The following is a 23,645-nucleotide window of genomic DNA, read 5'->3' on the forward strand; positions in this document are numbered from 1 at the left end:
TACCTGCATCCCCATGTTTATTGCAGCTTTATTCACGGTAGACAAATGTCTTTCATTTGGAGCACTAGCAGATAGAAGGAAAGGACTCAGGTAAGGTAAATTACTTCCCATGTGGACTTAATGTTTAATGCGTCACTATCTGTGCAGGGCAACGGTATTTTGAAACACAGATGCGCATTAACACATATGAATCAGCCTTAAGTGGTGACAAAGGTTTTGCTATCATAGAAACTTACATCTTTTTTTCAATAAAGAAAGGAGATCGTCATCAGGTGAGATTTGCCACTTGTTGCGCTGTTTGCTAGCTTTGACTCATCAACTCAAACCTCGTGCAGATTTAGCAAATAACAATATGGGATGCCCAGCTAAATTTAATTACAGATAATCAATAAATAATTTAGTATAAGTATATCCCAAATATTTCATAGAAAAGTAGAAGTGACCCATGCAATATTTGGGACATACTTATGCTAAAAAATATTATTTTTTGTTTATCTGAAAATCAAATTTAACTGGGCATTCTGTATTTTATCTAGCAACTCTGTTGTAAGTAAGCTATTTGAAAGTTGGACTAGGTTGCTCTTAAATGGTTTGTGTTTGTTTTCACAAACAAAAAGTCTCCAAGACAAAACATTAGATTTCCCAGCTGTCGAGAAGACAGTTCCTGTTCCTTAGCTCCTTCAGTTAAAAACGTGCTGCAAAGGAGAAGCCAATTCGACTGTGGGAGAGCTCGTCCCAAAGAGCTCTGGGTGGGTCACCGCAAACGTCTGGCAGAAGTAGGTCTGGGGTGGCCGTCACAGCGCTCAACAATGAGCAGCGCAGCCCGCAGCCCGCAGCCCGCAGCCCGCAGCCCGCACTGAGCCAACTGAGAAGTGGCGCCTTGGTGGACCTGCTTCTCTCCCTCCTTTCCTCTCAGTCCAGGAGGGAAACTTTCAGAGAGACCCTGCCTCTCTCCAGATGGCCACTCAGGCCCGCGCCTCCCTGCCGGCGGGGTGGGAGGCAGCAGACGGCCCCAAGGGCACTGAGTACCCAGAATTACTCGCGAGTTTTGAAATCAACAGCCCGCAAGGTGCGAGGGGGCCGCTCTCGTTCATTTCAGAAGGGGCTTCCACTGGAAGAAGCGAGGCCGTCCCAGCGTCCGCGCTGCCCCTGGAAACCCGAGATGCGAAGGGCGGTTCCCCCGCGCTCTCTTTCTCTCCCCGTTCCGTTTTAAAATTTTGGTCGGAGGAAAGAAAACAGTCTAGCGCCCAGTTGCGTGTGAAGACGAGGAGAGAAGAGTGACACACCCTCCCTTTAGCCCGCCCCGCGCTGCGCTTCGCTGGGAGGCGGGGGCCCGGCGAGGCTGCGCCCACCGGGAACGCCCTCTCCCAGTCTTCCGGCTCGGAGGATGGCCCGCTGACTGGGGCGGGAGCGCTGCGCCGGGCGGAATGATGCTTCGAAGGGGCCCCTGGCCCTGGCGCGCGCGTCTGCTGCAGACCCCAGGAACCCAAGGCCGAACGCATCCGCAACCGCCGATGCCCCAGGTTAAGCCCGAGCCCGGTGGGGGGGGGGGGTAGCTGGGGGGAGGCGGCTGGAAAAGTTTGCGTGGGGCAACTTCCGCGGGAGCGAAAGCCCGGCGGCCGGGACGTTCACTGCGTTTTGCTGGCTCCCCGGTTTCGCGCGCGGGAGGACCCCGACAGGTGGTCGCCCGGGCCGCGGAAGTGGGCCCCGGGATCCAAAGTCGGGGTCACCCCCAGGGGCCGAGGGAAGGAAAGGCCAGGAAGGAAAGGACGTGCGTCGGCGCATCACCTCGGTTAAGTTGGGGTGCGGGGACCATGGGGCTGCGGCCCGGGGCGCAGCACAGTTACCTCGGCAGGCAGTTTCTCCGCGTCCAAACTACGGTCTTGAATAAGTTTTCAGAGCCGTTTTGCTGTCGGCTCGATCGTCGGTGCCGAAATGACCGAAAAGGGCTAAGAAAACGGTAGCGCGAGCAGAGTGAGTGCCCCGAGTGTGCACTGTCGTAGGAGAGTGGAATTTCCATCCTGAAAACTGCGAGCACCTCCCTTTCAAAGAGGGAAGAAAAATTCGCGTTTTGTTCCGAGACTTGAGAGTCGGGGGAATCATGAGTGTGTGTTGGTGGGTAACGGCTGGCCTGACACAGTTGTATTGTGGTCTGTGAAGAGCCGTCGCTTGGGAGGAGGGAGGAGAGTGGGTGTGCACTAAAAAAGACACAGGAAGACGGGGGAAAGTACTGATTGTAACTGGGATTGTGATGGAGCCTGACAGGCGCCCAGGAGCCCAAACTCTGAGCCTGATGAGGAAAGACAGCCTTTAAACTAGAGCCTTCCAGGTGTGCGCGGTTGCGGAGAGCGTGGTTTGCGTTTTAGTCCCCAGCACCGCCTCCCCACCCTCATAAATCAGTTTCAGATTGTTAACCGGGAACAGATTTATTTTTTCTTCCAGTTGTGCGTGCACTTTGCAAGAAGAGCAGAAAGTAAGCGATGTCATTACCAGTATCTTGTCACTTTCACGTCCTTTTAATTTTTCTCTTTTTTTCCCCCTCCTGCTCTCTCAGGGCTTCAGAGTTTGGAATGGTTGGAGAAATGTTTAAGTGCATTTTTAAAATGCCTTCCCTGAATGTTAGAAAGGGAATGAGGAAGGGCATTTTGTTCCTTATAACTAGGACAGGGGCAAACTTCTTAAAATGTAAAAGGGTAGACTTAATAGACTAATGGGAGAGAGAGGCTTTTTTCATTTTGTGAAATTTGTGTTTTTATTATAAATGTTGCACTTTACAGTCAAAGATATACTAAACAGTAAGACAACCCGATACAAGGAACCCCCTTCACTGTACACCATTTAAACTTAAATGATTGATTCACTTTTCTGTTAAATCTATTTAACATTTTGAGTAGAATGTTTATGGATCCTAAGACTGGCTGCTCTTTCTCAGGTTATCAACTCTAAACTCTTCATGTTTCCCACCTGATGCTATCCAGGGTAGTGCCATTGCATGCCCCAGCAGGAATTGGATACTCTTTTAAAAGAGGTCGAAAGTGATACAGTGGGGCTTATTAGGCTTAATCATAGGGGAATCATCTTAAGAAGCCTTATGTTTGACTGTGTCTAAGCTGCAGATTTTTGTTTTAGGTCTTGACTGTCCATGCTATTAAGTCAATTTGCTGAACCTTAGAAATAGAAATGTTTCCATCATTTCACTTGTCTGATTAAAGACCCCCAAAGAATAAAGAGAAACTTTAAGTGTGCTTCTTTATATGCTCTTTGAAATTGTACCATAAAGAAACGGACAGAAATATCCTGGCTGCCTAGGAGTTTTAGGTAGGGCTACTAAACCATTTTCTGCAAGTCAAATTAACTGGTTGTAGGGACATCTTTCATTCTAAGGTCTCACTGTTTTGTGATTGCTCCATTTGATATGAAAAGTCCTGTGGCTAAAGACAGGTGTTATTTCCATACATTTTTGCTGTAAACATTCAGATCCCTAGAGCCTCTGAAAGCAGCAGGAAAAAAAGAAGTGATACATATGACCTGACAGCTCATGAAATCCTAGCTTGAAAGGACTTGTCATTAACAGTATCTCAAGTAAGCATTCCCGGTTATATTTGGCCTCTTCTGAAAGGAGTGTGCCTTAGAGGAGCATTTAGTGATTTTGAAAAATAGACAGTTTTTATGCTTCACATGGTAGGTGAGTAATTGCCAGTGTTTTTTTGGGTAGAAAAAAAGTTTGTCAACATGAGTATGTTTAGTATAGCAGAATTGCTTTTTTAAAAATTTTTTTATTTATTTATTATTTTTGGCTGTGTTGGGTCTTCGTTTCTGTGCGAGGGCTTTCTCTAGTTGCGGCGAGCGGGGGGCCACTCTTCATCGTGGTGCGCGGGCCTCTCACTGTCGCGGCCTCTCTTGTTTCAGAGCACAGACTCCAGACGCGCAGGCTCAGTAGTTGTGGCTCATGGGTCCAGTTGCTCCGCGGCATGTGGGATCTTCCCAGACCAGGGCTCGAACCCGTGTCCCCTGCATCGGCAGGTGGACTCCCAACCACTGCGCCACCAGGGAAGCCCAGAATTGCTTTTTAAAGGACATAAGTCTGAAGCATAAGAGAGCCAGAGCACGCCATATTACCTTTGGCCAAGGCATGGCCTGTTGTCCATGGTTACGTTCCAGTCTCAGCATCTCTGCTTCTTTGCAGCGCTGTGGCTGAGTGGTTGTCCCAGCAATCCACAGCTCCTGCTGGCCTGTCTTGTTCTCCAGGACACAGCTTTGAGTGATCATGGTGCCTGATAAATTATCACTAAACAGAAAGCTCTTTCCTGATTGTGCCTTTCTTAATTTGGTTCTTCTGCTACTTAGTTGGAGGGACTCCCTGATGTGATTTCAAGCCGCCAGTACAGTATTTGGGTCCCTACATTGGCTATGTTTAAAATTTTTTAAAAATCAGGTGTACTTTGCAGAGAAGTTTAAGTATTGAGTGTGCTTTTTTTTTTAACTCATAGAAACAAAGCATATACATGTTATAATGCCACCACCAAATGTTAATTTAGAAGTTGTTTTCGTTGTTTTCATCTTTTGAATTTAATAAACGTGTCATCGTTTGACACGTTCCTATGATTCTACCTCATGTGTTTGTAACTGGTGCGCTGTGTACTATAATCCTCATTTCAGAGCTCTCTCCTGAGGACAGTGGTTGATTTGTATGTTGGTGATGGTACTTACATTGTAGAAAAGACATGGATGCTTTGGTCTCAAAGTAGTTTAAGACCGGTTTGTCTATTAAATGTTAAACATTACTACGTTCCTGGCACTTAGGTATTAGGGCTGGGTTTTTCGTTTGCTTATTTTTGGTTTACTTTACTGTTTATTGCAATTTACCAGTATTCTGTTTTACAGCGAGCTCTAAGCTGGGAAATCATTTTGTGGCTTGGCAGATAAATATTTGTTGAATGAGGTCCCTATGAAACTACGGTAGAAAACCAGAGGCTCAATTTGGTTAATCTAATAGCTTTATAAAACCAGATGTATTTACTTCATAGAATAGAAATGAGCAGCTAATTCAGTTGGTATTAGGCAACTGGGACATCTGAGGGCTAACCCGGCCCTGCCACTTAGCTCCTCAAGTGAGCCAAGTCATTCAGTCTACTTTGAGCCTGTTTTACTCCCTTTTCAAAACAAGGTTTGTCTAAGCGGTCTCAAAAGCCCTTTCCATCTCTAAAATTGCCATTTTGTTATTTTGCTGCGGGTTGTAAATATTATAAAATAATAAAATATTGTCAGTGTCAGAATGTTTGTCTTAATGGTTGAAAATCCTCTTTTATGATCTTAGGCAGCCAGTAAAGTGGCAGTTTTAACTAATGATTGTAATAACTTTTCCCCTTTAAAAAGAAATTGGAATTTATTTGACATGGGGCGAGCATGGCATAATAGTATTCTCTTAGGAAGTAAGAATTGTCTTGCTCTAATACTTAATTCTGTCATGGCCAGTGATTTCAACTGTGACTTGTTGCTTATTCAAGAGAATCTAGCATTAGAACCCTAAAGCCATTATAGAGTAGACATCTTGGCCTAACGTACAGGCTATAAACCAATAGATAATAAAATAGCATTATCTTAGCTGTATTCTAGAAGTATCTAATTTTTGATCCCATTTAACTTACCACAGTAGTAATTTTCCTGGTTTTTAAAACAAATACCAGCTCTGTTCTCTGAGCTAGGTATTTAGACTGCGTGGTATGGGATCCCTCACCCATATGTTTTACTAAACGTTCCTCATTGGCATACCTTTTAAGAAACAGGCCCGTGAAACCTGGTAGTCAGTTAAGAGGTACTCTTTACGAGGACCCATGAAGGAAACTGCTGTCTAGTCTTAGTCTTAGAATTGGGTTTCTCCTGAACTGATTTGGGGTTTATTATGCAGTGAGGTATACAGCCACAGGTGTTCTCTCTACGCACTGGCTGCCAGAAAGCTTACGGTCAGATGTTCAACCCATCTTCTAACAAATGTTTAAGACCTTGTGACATGCCTTTTATGTATTTACCATCCTTATGGTTTCATCCTCTCTGCCTTCATTTTTCCCTCCATGCATATCCTCACTCATTTTTCTGTGATCTCTTTTAATGGGAAAAAGTGGTGCATAAATAAGATTTTATTAAATTTCAAAAGTCAGCTCTTTGGCGTTTGAACAAATATGTTCTACGTAGTTAATGGCGGAAGCCTGCTTAGTGCTTCACTCGCAGAAAGTGTTCCACATGTACTGACTGCACTGAATTGAGTTGCTCTAAGAATCTACTTTTGATGGTACGGTTCTCTTTTTGTTTTAATTGAGATTTAATTCACAAATATTGTTGTATCTTAAAGGTGGTGGTTACTCTCCTCTCACCTTTTTTCTTCTTACCACCCTCACCTGTTCTAAATCTTCCTATTTCCTTGCCACCTCCACTTTCCTCACCTGGGTAAAAATCGAGTTTGGGTCAACTACTAAGTCCTGTTAAATCTCTTAATTCTGAGTTTCCTATGTAAATTAACTCATAAACGATGTTATTTGTTTTTACATCACTTTAACCTTAGTTTGCAGGAATGGAGGGCATGCAGTCCAGGCTTTTGTTAGGCAGCTCTTTTGAGGATAATTAGAGCTCAATGTAGGATTCACAATACTGGTGAGAAATGATATGTGAAACCTGCACTATCAGCAAAGTCCATTGAAGAGAATATCTCTGATTTGAGGGCCAGAAATAGGGAGCAGTGAAAAGAGAGGCGAGAGATGGAGCTAGAGTTGAAATTGTTATAGCCTGTGAGCAGAAACAAGAAGTAACATAAAACATTGAACCTCATATTAAGAAACTGACAGGTACACAAGGTTTTATTGTGGCAGACTTAAGGGAGGAAGAAGTCTTCAGGATTGACAAGGGTCACACCATGAATCTGGGTTCTGTCTGCGGGTCTTACGGTATTTACCAGGTTGAGTAGGCGGTTTGGTTTATAAAAGTGCTGTGGACACAGGTGGTAATCCTAAAATATTTAACTCCACTGGGAACTCTCAATTATTTTGTTGTAGTAGGAGTGTTTTTATAATGAATGCATTGCTCAAATCTCATTTCTGGGACCAAAAGATAGATTTGCTTATTTTCAACCTCTTAGGCATAACAATAAATAATAAATGCCCTGAACCTGTTTGGAGGAAAGAAGTTATCATTCTTCTTGATGAATTCTTGTTGTTTTTCTGACCATGTGTGTTGGTGTGTGTGTGTGTTCACGTGTGGCTGTCTCTTGTTAAATATGTTGTTTTGGTATATAAGTTTCCCTAGTAGGGGAGTGGGCTATTTGAAGAGGGGATTTTAAAAGCTGTTGATGAATAACTGCTTTTTCCGCCAGTAATGCAACTGGAATACAAGTGTGCATTTTTATTAGAGAGACTGACAGTAATGTGGCCACAAACCTGAAAAACAATTTTTTTTATAAAATGTGTGCAAACAGATCAGCATAGCATTGGCTGTCGAAGCCCTTGCTAGAGGATATATGTTGTGACATTTTATAGTCTGATAACTCATTTCTGCAACTCTGCTTTGGGAATGTTTCAGATAACGCATCATGAAGCAATTTTCGTTTTTCAGGAGAAAGTATGGTTTCTTTTGACCTTGTAAATACGCTTTTGTGGGTTTGTTATTAGCCAAACCAAGGTAAGCCAACTGTAAAACATAAGCAACAGATGATCCAGAAATCGTGTGGCTTCATCCCTCCAGTCCCACCTGCCACTCCATGCCCTGCAAGGCCTCCATCTGGCCACGATGGACTAATACCTCTCCTTGTGGCTTGTCCCTGGTGGCGTTTATGATGTTCCCTGGGCAGCGTTGCCCCCGCCCCCATCACCCTCCCTCTTCACCTTCCTGAATTCTCATCCCCCAAGGCTGAGTTCCAATACCCACCCACCCCCACCTCACCCCAGTTTTTATGTGGTTTGTGCAGGTGTCTGCCGGCAGAATTAATTACACCTTCCTTTTCACTCCCACGGTAACTGCAGTACTTCATCTTACCCTGTATTATAGTTAGTTGGGTTCATATGATTTTCCCACCTGGATTCTCTCAGCCCTTTGGTTGTTTTTTAATTTTTATTTTATATTGGCGTATAGTTGATTAACAATGTTGTGTTAGTCTCAGGTGTACAGCAAAGTGATTCAGTTATGCATATACATGTATCTATTCTTTTTCAAATTCTTTTCCCATTTAGGTTATTACAGAATATTGAGCAGAGTTCCCTGTGCTCTACAGTAGGTCCTTGTTGGTTATCTATTTTAACTATAGCAGTGTACACATGTCAATCCCAGATTTCTCCTTATCTCTGATGGCTTCTGCCCCGTCACAGTAGATGCATAATAAATGCTTGTTGGATAGAGGAATGAAGGGATAGATGATAAAGAACTCAATATAGACTCCTTAATGGTGTATTCTCTTCAGGTCTGAACTTCTCAATTTCCTCTTCCCCATTGACTCTAGCCAGGGGGGGCACCTAAATCGTTATTATCCACCTTTTGTGATATGAGGCTTGAATATTGAAGATTTTTTAAAGTAAATCAAAGTAATCTTTGTATGTGTTGTATTTTCTAGTGAAAGAAAGCAGCCTTCAATTATATTTGGTTAATTGCTTTGTTGTAGATACGCTTTCACATCAGGATTTTTAAAGGACATAATCAACATAGTTTAGTGAAACATAAATTCTGTAAGGACAACCTGGCGTCTAAGTGTTTTCTTGGCTGTTCTGAAAGTGTGGTGGTGATTTAGGATGATTGTTTATATGTGGGGAAGGCAGCGCTTTTCTCCACTGAGGACTTTCCTAAATGGGATTCTCGGAGTGTTAGATCATTGGTACTAAAAGCTCAGTCATGAAAACTTAAATAATTTAGAATGGTAATTTAATTTATTTATTTATGGCTGCATTGGGTGAGCAGGCCTTCTCCAGTTGCAGCTAGCGGGGGCTACTCTTCGTTGCAGTGCACGGGCTTCTCACTGCGGTGGCTTCTCTTGTTGTGGAGCACGGGCTCTAGGCACGCGGGCTTCAGTAGTTGTGGCCCGTGAGCTCAGTAGTTGTGGCTCGCGGGCGCCAGAGCACAGGCTCAGCAGTTGTAGTGCACGAGCTAGAATGGTAATTTTAAAATCAATTATAAAAATTTTTATTTGTAAGATACAATTTTATATTTTCCTGGGCAAAATATAAAATTAACCTTTTGGAAACCGCCCCCCCCCCCAAAAAAAAAAGGAATATAATTTTTGACATTAAGAAACATGCAGACCTTTACCTATTACAAGGCCCCCGTTACCACTGCAGAAGCGGGGCATATTCCTCTAGAGCATGGAATTGCCATGAGTAAGATTATCATCCATTGGCCTTCCACAACTTGGTGGCTGGTTAAGGGAGTGCCTTCAGGGTACATAGTAAAATGTGTTGAATGTTCACATATTGGATCGGTAAACCTGTATAGTGGTTGCCATCCATCTCTTTTGCTGTACAGCCTAGAATCTGAGGTCTTTGAATTGGGACTTTTGATAAATCCCGAAGATTCATGCCACTGTCCCAGCATTTCTAGACTTTGGGGACAGAGGGGGTAAACAGGATGGCAGTGGAGGTTCCAGCTGCTACCTGAACTTGTGCTGCCGTCACCCTCATGAGCTCTAAGAGCTGGTTCTGACTTGATTCCTCAGAATGTTTTAGCTGAAAGTTTGGCTTCTATTTCCCCCATCCTGGTGTTAGGTTCGTCTACTCTGAGATGTAGGTGCCACTTCTCATGCTCTTGGTCTTTCAGAGCCAAGCCCTGGTCTGTCGCATTTTAATTGCTCATATTTCCCTTGTGTCTAAAGTGGGTTTTGACTCTTATCTAAGCCCTGAGAGCTCAGTGGAGGAGTTGTGGTGCTTCATGCTAGATCTGAAAGCTTGCAGAGAAGATCCTTAAAAGTTATGGGGAAGACAAGACACGTAAAAGAGATACATACGTGTTCATTCACCAGTTGGCTCATGAGAGTCAAACATCAGAGACAAACACTAAAAGAATTCAGAGAAGAAACATCATTAGAAATTGAAGAGATGAAAAGAGGTAAGATTTTGACTAAGCTCTGAGAGCAGGGTAAGGAAGGGTTTAGCAGACATATTTGGAGTAGGAAGAATGGGCATAAGCACAGAGGGTGGAATCTGAAAGGAGTTGGGGGTCTAGTAAGCACTGTGATGAGGCAGCAGGAAGTATTCTCTGGGAAGTATGGTCCTTGATTTGACTTGTATTAGAGCTTTAGATACCATATTAAAACCTTATAGGAATTATGTTTATTAAATTAAACTCTGTATCACAAACTGATATCCTGTAGGATATTGATTCCTAGGATGTTAATAGATGTTTCAGAAAAACAAATTCCCTCTTCTTATAAGTTTGAAGAATTCTGGGTGAAGCCATACCAAGTTAGATGTGTTCCTTCACTACGTACCTTTGCTAATGGGCATTGGGACGATCTGAGAGCAGGAAGGAGGTTGATCACAGATCTCTGTTACTCCACAGCATTCCTAGTAACTTCTCCCAGGAGAGTGGTCTACAGGATACAGTTTGGAGAGCACTGCATTAAAAAATTAGATTGGGGATGGATTATGTTGAAAACCACAAGCGATCCTCTTACTTCCGAGCCTATTTCCTCAGGTATAACTAATCTTGCCACTCCAGCTCTAGTGTATTGGACCATTCCTAGATACCACGTTCTTCAGCCTTCTTTGCAGCTAGCGTGTGACCAAGTTCTGGATATCTCATGTGACATAGAAGTGTAATTTCTGTTCACACCCTTAATTAGGAAACTGATTTCTCTCTTCCACCTTTTACTCTCTCCCATGGGCTGCAATGTAGATGTGGAAGGGGTGAGCCAGCCTGGACCCTGTGGAGGCATATAACCCTCTAGCTGATGGTGGGACAACTAGATAGAAGTGACCTGCATCCCTGGATGGCATTAGTGTCCTCTTACCCTCAACTGCCCACCTACCAGAAAAACAAACATCTCTCTTGAGTCCCACGTGCTTCTAGGTCTCTTTGTTACAGCAGCTTAGCTTGTGCCTTATCTTGTCCGGTGGAAGAGCAGCCCAACCAGAAGTCTCTGAATGGAAGGATTAAAGCAGAAGAGCAGGAAAAGAAAAAAAAGGAGAAAAGCCAGAGGCATTATGAGACCGATGCTATTGGAGGCTCACAGAAAGCAGTACTACAAAAGCCCAAAGCATGGTTGCTGATGGTTGAAACTTGAAGTTGAAAAACAACCAATTCGTGGATGGAATATGTTTTATAGAGCATAAATAACAGTTTGCCTTGTGCTGTCTCCACCTGCCATGCCGATGTTCTATTCCTGGTTAAAAGTCTGACCTTGGCTTCACCATTTTCATAAATAAAACCTGTCTTGATTACTAGATGGAAATCATCTTTCCTCCTTTTTTTTTTGAAATTGAGATAGAATTGACATATAACATTACATTAGTTTTAGGTGTATAGTATAATAATTTGATATTTGTATGTGTTATGAAAAGATCATCACAATAAGGCCAGTTAACATCCATCACCATACATAGTTACAATTTTTTTTCATGTGATAAGAATTTTTAGGATTTACTCTTAGCAACTTTCAAATATACAGTGCAGTATTATTAACTATAGTCCCCATGCTGTGTATTACATCCCCAGGACTTATTTATTTTATAACTACAAGTTTGTACCTTTTGACCTCCTTCATCCATTTCACCCACCCCTCAAGTGGCAGGATTTCCTTCTTTTTATGGCTGAATAATATTCCATTGTGTATATGTACACCATATTTTCTCTATCCATTCATCCATTGATGGACACTAAGGTTGTCTTCATGGTTTAGCTATTATAAATGATGCTGCAGTGAACATGGGGGTGCAGATATCTTTTCCAGTTAGTGTTTTCATTTCCACTTCCCAGAAATGGAATTGCTGGATCCTATGATAGTTCTATTTTTAATTGTTTGAGGAACCTCCATGCTGTTCTCCATAGTGGCTGCACCAATTTACAGTCCCACCAGCAGCGCAGGAGGGTTCCCTTTTCCCCACCTCCTCACCATCGCTTGTTATTTCTTGTCTTTTTGAATGGAGCCACTCTAACAGGTATGAGGAGGTACTTCATTGTGGTTTTGATTTTCATTGCTCTGATGATTAGTGATGTTGAGCACCTTTTCCTGTACGTATTGCCATTTGTATATCTTCTTTGGAAAAGTGTATACTCAGGCCCTCTGCCCATTTTTTTCCCCATCTTTCCTTCCTGTGTCTGCCTAGTTGACTCATTTTACTACTCATTTGGTACTTGTACACTCCCTTCTATCAGGGCTTTTTGTGTCTGTATCTTACCAGCATGCCTGCTCCGCCGTGAATATTCTTTTTCTCTGTACACTAGTAATTGCTGAAGAGTAAGTACCATATCTTTAAAATTTTTGGAGCCATATATATATATTTATATATCTTGGTTTTTCTTATTCTGCTAGTACAGGTGCTTGTAGTGGTGCTAAACGAATGAGGTATAAGAAGATAGCTGCCGTTGTCTTTCTGAGAAATGATGTTGGTCTATACCAGGTGTTGGTAAGCGTTTCTGATAAAGGTCCAGATGGTCAACATTTTAGGCTTTGCAGCCTATGAGCTGTCACAACTGCGCAGTATTGCCGTTGCAGTGTAAAAGCTGCCATGTAGGGCGTGGCTGTGTTCCAATAAACTTTATTTACAAAAATGGCAGCGGACCAGATTCAGCCCATTTGCCAGCTGTAGTTTGCCAGCCCCTGATCTGTAGACGCTATACCAAGATTTTGGCAGTAGTCATAGAAATGTTATTTTAGAAGATGAATCTGGATTTAGTACTCTGGTGTATGTATAGTGGGATGAGGCAGGTGAGTACATTAATAAGGGCCAGTCACGAAGTCATGGTCACTGTACATGGAGCTGAAATAACAGGAACTGGTACACTGGACAGACAAGAGGAAGGATGTGAAGACGTGTAGGAATTCCAGCAGTTCTCCACTATTAGGCTTACATCTAACCATGAGGCCACAGTGCCTGGCATGTGAGAGAAGGAAGAGGATGGACAGCTGGGACTGAGATAATGAGCTGCTGTCTGAAATCGGGAAGAGGCAGAGTCCTGTGGTGAGTTCTCATTCCTGTGGGAGAGGTGATGTGATGAGTGAAGAGGTGAAGACTTGGCCGAGTAATCTTCAAGAGGCCGTGCCTTAGCCCAGGCATTTATTCCAGTCGGTTATTTCTCTTTGGAATTATTTAACCACGGGCGCCATTTGTCTTTCATGTGAATCCAACATTAGAGGTTACAGTCATTATGTATGGTTTTCCTCCATTTCCTTTCCCCAAACCTTTTTTTTTTTTAATGAATTTTCTATTATCTCTGTTGATTAGCATAAGCTGTGCTGCTGAAACAAAAGACTCAACAGTACTTGAACTTCTGTATTCTTTAAGTCAGTTTTCTCTCTCTCAGGAAATGGTTCTGAGGTAGCTTTTTAGGTCAGCAGTAGGTCTGCGCCACAGTCATTCAGGGACCCTGAGCTGACCAGTTCCTCTGTCGTCTTCAGCACGTGGCTTCCAAACTCAAAAGAGCATGGAAGGGTTTTTTAGACTTGTGAGGGGTTTCGGGCTAGACCTGGAGATATCACATAACGCTTATGTTCATGTTGCATTGAATATTTCATTGAACAGGTCAGATGGCCATATTGAGCTGCAAGGGGGCTGAGAGATATAGTGCTGGCTGGGAGCCACATTCCAGTGAACTCTTGGTAACCATGGAAGAAGGGAGATAGGATTTTAGTGGACATTTAGATGTTCTGCTGCATTCCCCTTGACTGGAAACAGGACAGTTTTGCTTTTTGTGAGCACTGAATTTTCAAGGCTCTACTGTGCTTCGTTTGTATGTGTTCTTCAGCAGTAGATACTTAACGGGGAAACTATTTCTCCCTGGAAAACTTAAAAAGGAAATGGTGGAAATTCAGCATTTTTAATTTAGGTTAGAACAGGAACATTTGACACTTCGTTGGCTTCATTATAAGCTGCCCTTGGGGCTGTAACTTAATAGGAAAGGGTGTAGTCTCACTTGTACACTCTAAGCTAAGGAAGAGAGAGAAATAAATTCTAATGGTCCAATTAGGATTTGAAGCCAGAATTCAAGTTTGTGCAATGACACCTGATAAGGAGGAAAAGAAGTATACTTGAGAGAAGATGCTGACAATATAGTCTTAGGGAAGGACTTCCTTTAGAGGAATTGTGGTGATTAGTAGATAAAGGAGCAATAGTGAAAGTTATAAAAGATCATGCATATCTAGTGTATGAATTTAGTGGCATTTCATAGGCTGGCCTGTTATAAATATGGTCTAAAAAAAGGGAAATCTTAAGTAGATGCTTAGGGTGGTTGAAAGATGCTGAGTCTTTGAATAAAATGTATCTTAGTATATAATAATAGACTAATCTACTATAGTTCAGGGCATATTCAGAAAGAGATTTATTAGTAGGACCTTGTATATTGTCTCCTCACCGCATTATTTACTTAATCACATCTTTTTAATCACAGGCTTTTTAATTTTAATTTGTCAGGCTTGGATATCACTATTGATCAGTCTTAAACATGTAACTTTGACTTTGGAATATTAGAAATGTTTTCCTTTCTCATTGCTTTTCATGCACTTCAACATAGTTATTGTTCTATATAATGAAATGGCTAGATTGTCATAGGTTCCTATGTATTTCTTGAACTTGGACACTATATTGTCTGTGAAACATTAAATGAGGCTTCAGTGAAAGAGTTGTCCAAAGGGCTGTGTGTGTGTATATATAATATTATGTAATATATATAATATATATATAAATACATATAATTGGAAATATTATCACCAAAATGAACATATTACAATATTTTGAACTGGGCCTGTGCCTGGCCTGGCAGTATCCAAACATAAAAGATCATCCTAGGTCGTATGGAATTGTCTTTTACTGGAGGCTTCTTATTCTCATTCCATACTGCAGCAGATTAATCTGGGCTATTGCTTTAAGAATAGTAGGGAAGGGCTTCCCTGGTGGCGCAGTGGTTGAGAATCCGCCTGCTGATGCAGGGGACACGGGTTCGTGCCGGGAAGATCCCACATGCCGTGGAGTGGCTGGGCCCGTGAGCCATGGCCGCTGAGCCTGTGCATCCGGAGCCTGCGCTCCGCAACGGGAGAGGCCACAACAGTGAGAGGCCCGCGTACTGCAAAAACAAAACAAAAACAACAACAACAAAAAAAGAATAGTAGGTAAAAAAACAATTTAGCAGTGCTAGAAAAAGGCAGAGTCTCTCTTGATGGTGGAAAAAAGTATAGGATGAGTAAATCCTGCTTGGTAGTTAGTTGTGTGCATGGGATCTGGGAGTTTCAGTTTACCCACAAGCCACCTCTGAATGTTGAATTTCCAGAACTCTAGTTTGGCTCCTAACTGATTGAAGGGAGGTGCAGAGTCTTAATCACCGGGAGCGATAGTCCCATTACATTGCACCAGGCTTGTCAGACTGCATCAGGGCCTTATGTTTTGTTACTGGGGCAGTGCTTTAGAAGGGACGCTGACAAGCTGGTGGGAGGGAAGTGCATCCAGAAGGCGGTTAAGATGTTGAGAATTTATATCAGAGACGATTTCAGGGAGTGGATATTTTTAATCTGGTGAAAAAGAAGGCAAAGAAGAAGCAAAATCTGTTTTCAAACATCTGAGAAGGTATTATGTGAACGATTTGTCATTCTGGGTTGCTTCAGAGCAAGGAAATTACCCCTAAGTTTGGGCAGGATAGGAGGGCAGAGTTCAGCTTAGTTTAAGAAACTAGGTATATTCTGCCTGTCCACCAATGCATAGACTGCTTTTTTTTTTTAATTGAGGTATAGTTGATTTACAGTCTTATATTAATTTCAGGTTTACAACATAGTGATTTGATATTTTTATAGATTATACTCCATTTAAAGTAATTATAAAATATTGGGAATAATAAAATGAATTCCCTGTTCTGTAGTTTACATCTTTGTATCTTGTTTTATTTTTTAAATAATTTATTTATATTTTACTTTTGGCTGCGTTGGGTCTTCGTTGCTGCTCGCGGGCTTTCTCTAGTTGTGGAGAGCGGGGACTACTCTTCGTTGCGGTGCATGGGCTTCTCATTGCGGTGGCTTCTCTTGTTGCAGAGCACGGGCTCTAGGCAAGTGGGCTTCAGTAGTTGCAGCGTGCGGGCTCTAGGGTGTGCGGGCTTCAGTAGTTGTAGCACACGGGCTCAGTAGCTGTGGCTCACGGGCTCTAGAGGGCAGGCTCAGTAGTTGTGGCGCACGGGCTTAGTTGCTCCACGGCATGTGGGATCTTCCTGGACCAGGGCTCGAACCTGTGTCCCATGCGTTGACAGGTGGATTCTTAGCCACTGCACCACCAGGAGAGTCCGTGTATCTTATTTTAGACCTACTAGTTTATACCTCTTAATCCCCTTTCCTTATCTTGCCCCTCTCCCAACCCCTCTCCCCACTGATAACCACTAGTTTGTTCTCTGTATCTGCAAGTCTGTTTCAGTTTTGTTATATTCATTTGTTTGTTTTATTTTTTAGATTTCACATATAAGTGAAAAAGTACAGTATTTGTTATTCTCTGTCTGACATAACTTCACTAAGCATAATACCCTCCAGGTCCATCCATCTGTTGCAAGTGAAATTTTTCATTCTTTTTTTATGGCTGAGTAATATTCCATTGTGTATATATATGCCAAATCTTCTTTATCCATTCATCTGTTGATGGACTCTTAGTTTGCTTCCATATCTTGGCAATTGTAAATAATGCTGCATGAACATTGGAGTGCATATGTTTTCGAATTAGTGTTTTCATTTTCTTCTGATTTATACCCAGGATTGGAATTGCTGGATCATGTGATAGTTCTATTTTTAATTTTTTGAAGACCCTCCATACTGTTTTCCATAGTGGCCGTACCAATTTACATTCCCACCAACAGTGTATTAGGGTTTCCCTTTTGCCATATCCTTGCCAACATTTATTATTTGTTGTCTTTTTGATGATGGCCATTCTGACAGGCGTGAGATGATACCTCATTGTGCTTTTGATTTTCATTTCTCTGATGATTAGTGATGTTGAACATCTTTTCATGTACCTGTTGGCCATTTGTTTGTCTTCTTTGGAAAAATGTCCATTCAGGTCTTCTGCCCATTTTTTAATCAGATTGTTTTTTTGATATTGAGTTGTATGAGCTCTTCGTATAGTTTGGATATTAACCCCTTATCAGAAATATCATTTTCACATATCTTCTCCCATTCAGTAGGTTGTCTTTTCATTTTGATGATGGTTTCCTTTGCTGTGCAAAAGCTTTTATGTTTGATTAGGTCCCATTTGTTTATTTTTGCTTTTGTTTCCCTTGCTTGAAGAGACAGATCCAAAAAATATTGGTAAGTTTCTCTGGAAACTTCTTTGCTCTTAAATACACGGTTATAACAGAATTGGCCATCTTAGTAGGACATGACTTTCATTCAACTGGTCACCTGACCGAGGAACTTGGAATTGGGTATAGGATTGCCATCTCTGCTGGCTGCCCTGTTGAATAGTGGAGTTATACACTTGGAGCTGTTGGGTGATGATCATTTTCTACCCCGTGGACCAGGAAGCAGTGCAAATCATTTTGTAGTGATAAAGCAGAATGACGCTGACATGCAGAGGAAAGGAGAGATGAGCTATGGATCAAGAGGATTCCCAATCTGAATGTGACCCTCCAGTCCCTAGTTCTAGTCCATTCCCAACACTTAGCTGAATCCTTCATTTAGGCTCCATGGGAGATACTCCTCTGTCCTTAAACTCCCATTCTTGCTTAAGCTAAGTCAAGTACATGTTTATTCCTTTCATCCAAATGACAAGATATATTTGAAGATCATTCAAACTTATTAAAAAAAATCTAAGATTTTATAGAGAAATGGGCAAAGGGCATAAGTGATTTTCAGAAAAAGGAAATTTAAAACGCCTAATAAGCCTGTGAAAAATAGTAAACATCACTGATAGTCAGAAAAACAACAAATAGCAAAGAAAACCAAAGATAATACTCAAAGCATAAAGCACGTCATGATGTGGGAACTCCTCTGGACTGTTAGAGTGTGAAACCACTGTACGATGCAGAGTCCCAACAGATGGCTCAGTCAGATAAGGGTAATTAGAGGAGAGTTTATACACAAAGGACTATTCACAGAGTTGTGGGTACGGGGAACTGCCAGGGATGGTGCAGTAACCCTGGGCTGGTGGTGGCGAGTTGGGGTGAGACGGACCCACCTCGAGGGGAGTACTGGCCCTGAGTTGAAGGACCCGGCCAGATAGTCACTCAGAAATTATTTTCTTATTGTTCCTTTAAATATTAACATTCATTAAAACTGAAATTACAAAATTCGCAGTCTTACTGGTCCAGTTTAAGATTTCAGGTGCTTTATTAACTCGTTTTTTAATGAAGAAGCTAATTTTTTCAAAGTCAGACCTCTAGGTATTGTTTTCCCTCTGACACCAGCGGCAACTGAAGTCAGCACTGCTTTTGTTTGAGTCACGCTGTACGTGATGCTAGCTCAGACAGAGCGGGGGCTGGACACTGACGTCCGCTCTCTCCCTGTGTTATCTCACAGCCCCCTCACCGAAGTCCTGGGAGACGGGTTCCCAGATTGCCCCCCATTCCCTCGTCACCTAAGGAAGCAACTAAGGCACAAAGTCGGCTGGCCCCTCTCAGGCCTCCACTCCCAACAGCTAGTCTGCTTTACAGTTGCCAGTCTGCTTTGCAGTGGCCTTACCTTCTCTCCTACTTTGAAAAAAATTTTTTTAATGATATCTTTTCAGGCTTTGAGTATGCAGGTTCATTTGAAGAAGAGCTTTCAACCCCACTAAAACTTGATTGTTTCATAGTCTGAAATGGATACTTGAGTTCTGTAAGAGCCATGGGATTAAATTTTAAAGTGTACCACAAAGATGACCTCGCTGTACCAGTTTCATGTGGAAATTTGTTTATGATGTAAAAGTATAAGTATAAAGTTTCCTAAAACCTTTTTAAAATGTTTCTAAATAAGTAAATAAATTGTTGAATAAAGTTCCAAATAAACTTTTTCTCCCAGAGAAGCAGTTGGCTTTCAAAAGGGAAAATTAATTAACATGAATTAATTAAAATAGAATTCTTTGCAGAGTCAGTGTCATGTGTGAATTCAGATAGTCCAAGACTATTGGGCAAGGAACTGCAAAAGACAATTTGGGTCAGCATCATATTTTGTAGCAAGATTATAGCAAAATTATAGTTAAACTAGTACATAGCCATCTCATGTCACCTAAAATCAGTCATTCAATTAATCTCTTTCTCCCCCCCCTCGCTCTCTCTCACTCTCTCTCACTCTCTCTCACTCTCTCTCGCTCTAGCTTTCACTCTCTCCCTCTCCCGCTCTCTCTCTCCCTCTCCCCCACCACAAAGAAAGTAGTCCAGTGTCTTAAATTTTTGACTTATTCTCTTAAGTGCTCATGAAACAATACATAGTAATGTAGTTCTTGAAATCTGAATTTCAAGACAGTTGATGGATGAAAATTTGATAACTCACTAAGAATGACTTACTACCTAAAAGTTTAAAAGGTATTTTCTGTGCACATGATCTCAGATCTCATGTAACTCCTATACAGCCTTGTCATACAGGTATTACTCTTTTATAAATGGGAACACTGAGGCCCAGAAAGGTTAATTAAATTATTCACACAGTCATTGGTGGAGCCGAACTTAAATCCAGGTCCTCTGATGATGAATCCCACATAGACTTTCAGTAAACTACACTGCCCCAGTTTTCTCCTCTCCCTTTTGGGGCACAAAAATAATACCTAGACTTGGGCAAACCCCAGATTACCCCTAAAGAGGAAATTCTCTTAATTCCTGGATGATCAAAATGGGTAAGACAAGTAGCAAGAAAAAGCAGCTTGATGTTTGAAGGTGTCCTGACTTTCATATCCACTTCCGTCTTTTTGAATATCCAGGTCCCGCCCATTGGAGTCCCGCCTCCGACCTTCTCTTCTCTTCACAGGCCTTAGCTCTGGGTGGTGGATTGCCACTGATGCTTGATTCCACTGTTTGTGTCGTCATTGATTCTATTATACACTGGGTTGATTTTCCCCATGTTTTGTACTTGTTAATTCAGTTAGCCTAGACGTTCTCTGAGATCAGGGACCGTATGTGAGACTTCTCTTTTGTACTTTAAAGTGTATAATTCTGGATTAGAAACTCAAGGTGTGGAGATTAATTTCTGCTTTTCCTCCATAGCGTATTTTATTGTTGGGACTCTGATTAAACCTCACATTTAAAGAAAAGCAGGACCACCATGTAGAGTTGTGCAGGCTTTGTATTACTCAAGGGCACACATCGAAGTGGGGACATTTTATCATAGACATTGTGGATAGGTCAGTTTATGATGCTTTTCTGATAAATGGCCATAAATGTATGTGAGGAAGGAGAGCTGACTTTTAAATTCATTCATAGGCAACTATGAGTCCAGTGCCACTCTGCTTCTTGCTTCTTCGTATGCAATTTTTTCTTTTTAATTTCTGGAAGCTTACGGGGCCTTTGCCCTACAGAGAAATTTGACATTCAGAAGTTTCGTAAAGATGGGCCCGAGGCAAATATCTTTATTGTTGTGCTGGCTATCAGTAGGCTGTTTGAATCTGGAGACCGCGTCCTTTAGCTCGGGGAATTTTTCTGTTTAATTGGTGAGTTCTCACATTCTCCGATTGCTCCCTTACTTTGTGGTGCAACAAGATGTTCTAGGCTCATTTTGTGTTTTTGCTGCCATAACCTTGGACTTAGCTTTTCCTCCAAAGAATCCAGGTTTCTTTTAGTGCCTAATGGTGATTTAAAAACCAAGATCTGGTGGCTTTGTGTGTTCCTGGCTACCAGTTGTAGCTGTTGCTACCAGTTGAAGACCAAGCTAGTTAGAAAAATAAATAATAAATATATGTATACTATTCCTGTATAACACAGTATGTATATTTTATGTAACACACACCACACACACACACACACATACACACATATACCATGAGTTCATATATGATACCAACAATTCCAATCTAACACCAAAGGTGCATATCTAACAGTGAGGAACCTTTCTGTATTATTTCAATTTATTTAATTTGGTCAAGCCTTGAATATGCATAAAATAGAAGTTTTCAAATAAGCATTCTGTGCCACTGCTTAGAAAAGCTACTCCCTAGAGTTCAATATCTGCTTATAGTTCTTTTTTAGGTAAAGTTTACATACAATGAAACACACACATCCTGTGTGCACAGCTTATGAGTTTTGACAGGACATAGACCTGTGTAACCTATCCCTCTATAAAGCTGTAGAATATTTCCATCACACCAGAAAGTTCCCTCATGCTTTTTCTCCATCAGTCACAGGAAGAATTTAAAAGTGGTAACATACGTGTGGAGATATTGAAAAGTAAGAGAGCCAGGAAAAAACATTAAGATATCTTCTGTGTTATAAATTCAGTCCTTTTTAGGCACTTACTTGGGAGACTTCACTCATGGTTTAGTGTTTTCTTCATTTTTTCCAGGCAGCAGACTAATGTTTCTTTCAATGCCGAAAGTGCCAGTACTCACTTCAAGGCTAGAGCATGTATGTGTGTGCAGGTATAAACACACACATCTTATTTCATGTCAATCAATATTTTTCTACGTAATTGAGGAAAAACAGGAGCTTTCCCTCAAGACTGGGGACAATGTATAGGGAATCACTAGAGTGTTAAGAACTGCTGTAGTCCTAGGAATTCCCTGGAGGTCCAGTGGTTAGGACTCCATGCTTTCATTGCTGAGGGCCTGGGTTCTATTCCTGGTTGGGGAACTAAGATCCCACAAGCTGTATCAAAAAAAAGAAAAAGAAAGGAAGGAAGGAAGGAGGAAAGCAAGAAGGAAAGAGAGGAAGGAAGGGAGGAAGGAAGGGGGAGGGAAGAGAGGGAGAGAGGGAGGGGAGAGAGAGAGAGAGGGAGAGAAAGAAAGAAAAGAAAGAAAGAAAGAAACAGTGTAGTCCAGTCTTCTGTTGAAAAGCAAACTTGGGGAAAGATACCAAACACTCTTTATTTCCAGTTTTGTCACAAAGTTGGGTAAAGCAACTATTGGAACTTGAAGACCCACCTGGTGCAGCCCTGTTGCCTTTCAAGTATATGTAAGATGGAGACTGAATGATTATTTGAGGTCACTTCTGGGCCTTCTGAGAAGTACACGTATCCCATTCCTTTCTGTGTCTGCATGTAATACTGATCAGATAAAGCATCCAAAGCATGAAATGACGATTGTTAGTAGAATTTATGTAGAACACCAAAGTGCATGTTCTTATTCAGAATGATGGAAAAGATTTATTTGTAAACAGCCCCTATAATTGAGAGAACTTGATTGTAAGATTGTCAGTGCAATATACACTTATATCTCCTACCCAGGATCTAGTCATAAAGTGAGCTAATGATGCCACATTAGCAGTTTTAGCCATTTTGAATTTTTCTGGAATCATCACCTGCAGTAACACATGACAGTAAGTATACTTTGTAGATCATTTAGCTCAATTACTCCCTCGCATTTTATCAGAGAGGTACAGTCAGGGAGGCAGAATTTAAGTTTGTGCAAATTTCCCTGGTGCTGCCTCTCTGCCTTTTGACGGTGTAGCCAGTCCAGGGGTAGCGTCAGCCCTCCAGAAGTACTTGTCAACTTATTGGCAGACACAGTAATTGGCCAGGTGTTGCTCCTCTCACCAGAGCAGAAAAGCCTGGGGGAAGAGGTGTAACCTTACTTCTTCCATTTACATTTAATGACACCTGCTGCCTTGCAGGCTGCCACTTCTAAATTTAGCAGATCTCTGAGAATTTCTACAACAGGGCATTTACCATGGTGTACAATCTGAATGGATTTCGGGCACTCAGTAGATATCTGCCTTAAAAATCACTTCTTAGATTCCCTGCAGGTTGCTGAAAAGTGTGGTTCTGTTGTGAGGGTTACAGTGGGGTCCAGTTTGCATGTATCCTTCAGGAATGTCGCAGCAGTCTACCCGGTGACCTATTTGCATGAGATTCCTCAGCTTTCCAGGAGCACCGTGAGGGGCAGCATGGGGGCATATTGTCAGGGCTAGACACTGGCATTAAAAAGAGGGAGAGAGGGACTTACCTGGCAGTAGTTAAGACTCTGTGCTTCCAATGCAGAATGTGCAGGTTTGATCTCTGGTCAGGGAACTAAGATCCCACATGCCGTGCAACGTGGCCAAAAAACTAAAACAAGAAAAGAAAAAAAGAGGGCAGGAAAGGCAGACCCCTGACTAGCCCCTGGAGAGAACTCACAAAGACATGGCAGCTCAGCCTGCAGTTCGGATGGAAGGGGGCGACCACCAGAAGTGTCCCGAATTGGGACAGAGGGACAGTGGGGAGGACCTGCTACTGCAGTAACTATGAACGAGGGTCTTCTGGAGTGAGTTTAGATCTCAGGAACATTGGATCGCTTCTCTTTTACTTTTGATCTGGGCCCTTGATTTTTCATATTGCCAGTGAGGCCTGATTAAAAAGGATTTGTTCAGGGACTTCCCTGGCGGTCCAGTGGTTAAGACTC

General features: G+C 42.0%; 1 protein-coding gene and 1 long non-coding RNA gene across 2 annotated transcripts in view; both read left to right on the forward strand.

Annotated features, from left to right (window-relative positions):
- Window positions 1-1,374: 1,374 nt before the first annotated feature.
- MCUB (mitochondrial calcium uniporter dominant negative subunit beta) overlaps window positions 1,375-23,645 on the forward strand; it is an 84,122-nt gene continuing 61,851 nt past the window's right edge. The window contains 1 exon segment of the mRNA XM_027103489.1: window positions 1,375-1,523. Within this exon segment, the coding sequence (XP_026959290.1) occupies window positions 1,428-1,523 (96 nt within the window). The 5' untranslated portion in view covers window positions 1,375-1,427.
- On the forward strand, window positions 9,159-11,419 carry LOC113619005 (uncharacterized). Its single transcript, XR_003432243.1, has 2 exons — window positions 9,159-10,074; window positions 10,864-11,419. It is a non-coding gene; the product is annotated as an uncharacterized LOC113619005 (long non-coding RNA).

The sequence above is a fragment of the Aethalodelphis obliquidens genome, unplaced genomic scaffold (assembly GCF_003676395.1).
Source record: "Aethalodelphis obliquidens isolate GAN/ISIS:26980383/991018 unplaced genomic scaffold, ASM367639v1 scaffold6, whole genome shotgun sequence".
NCBI classification, from domain to species: domain Eukaryota; kingdom Metazoa; phylum Chordata; class Mammalia; order Artiodactyla; family Delphinidae; genus Aethalodelphis; species Aethalodelphis obliquidens.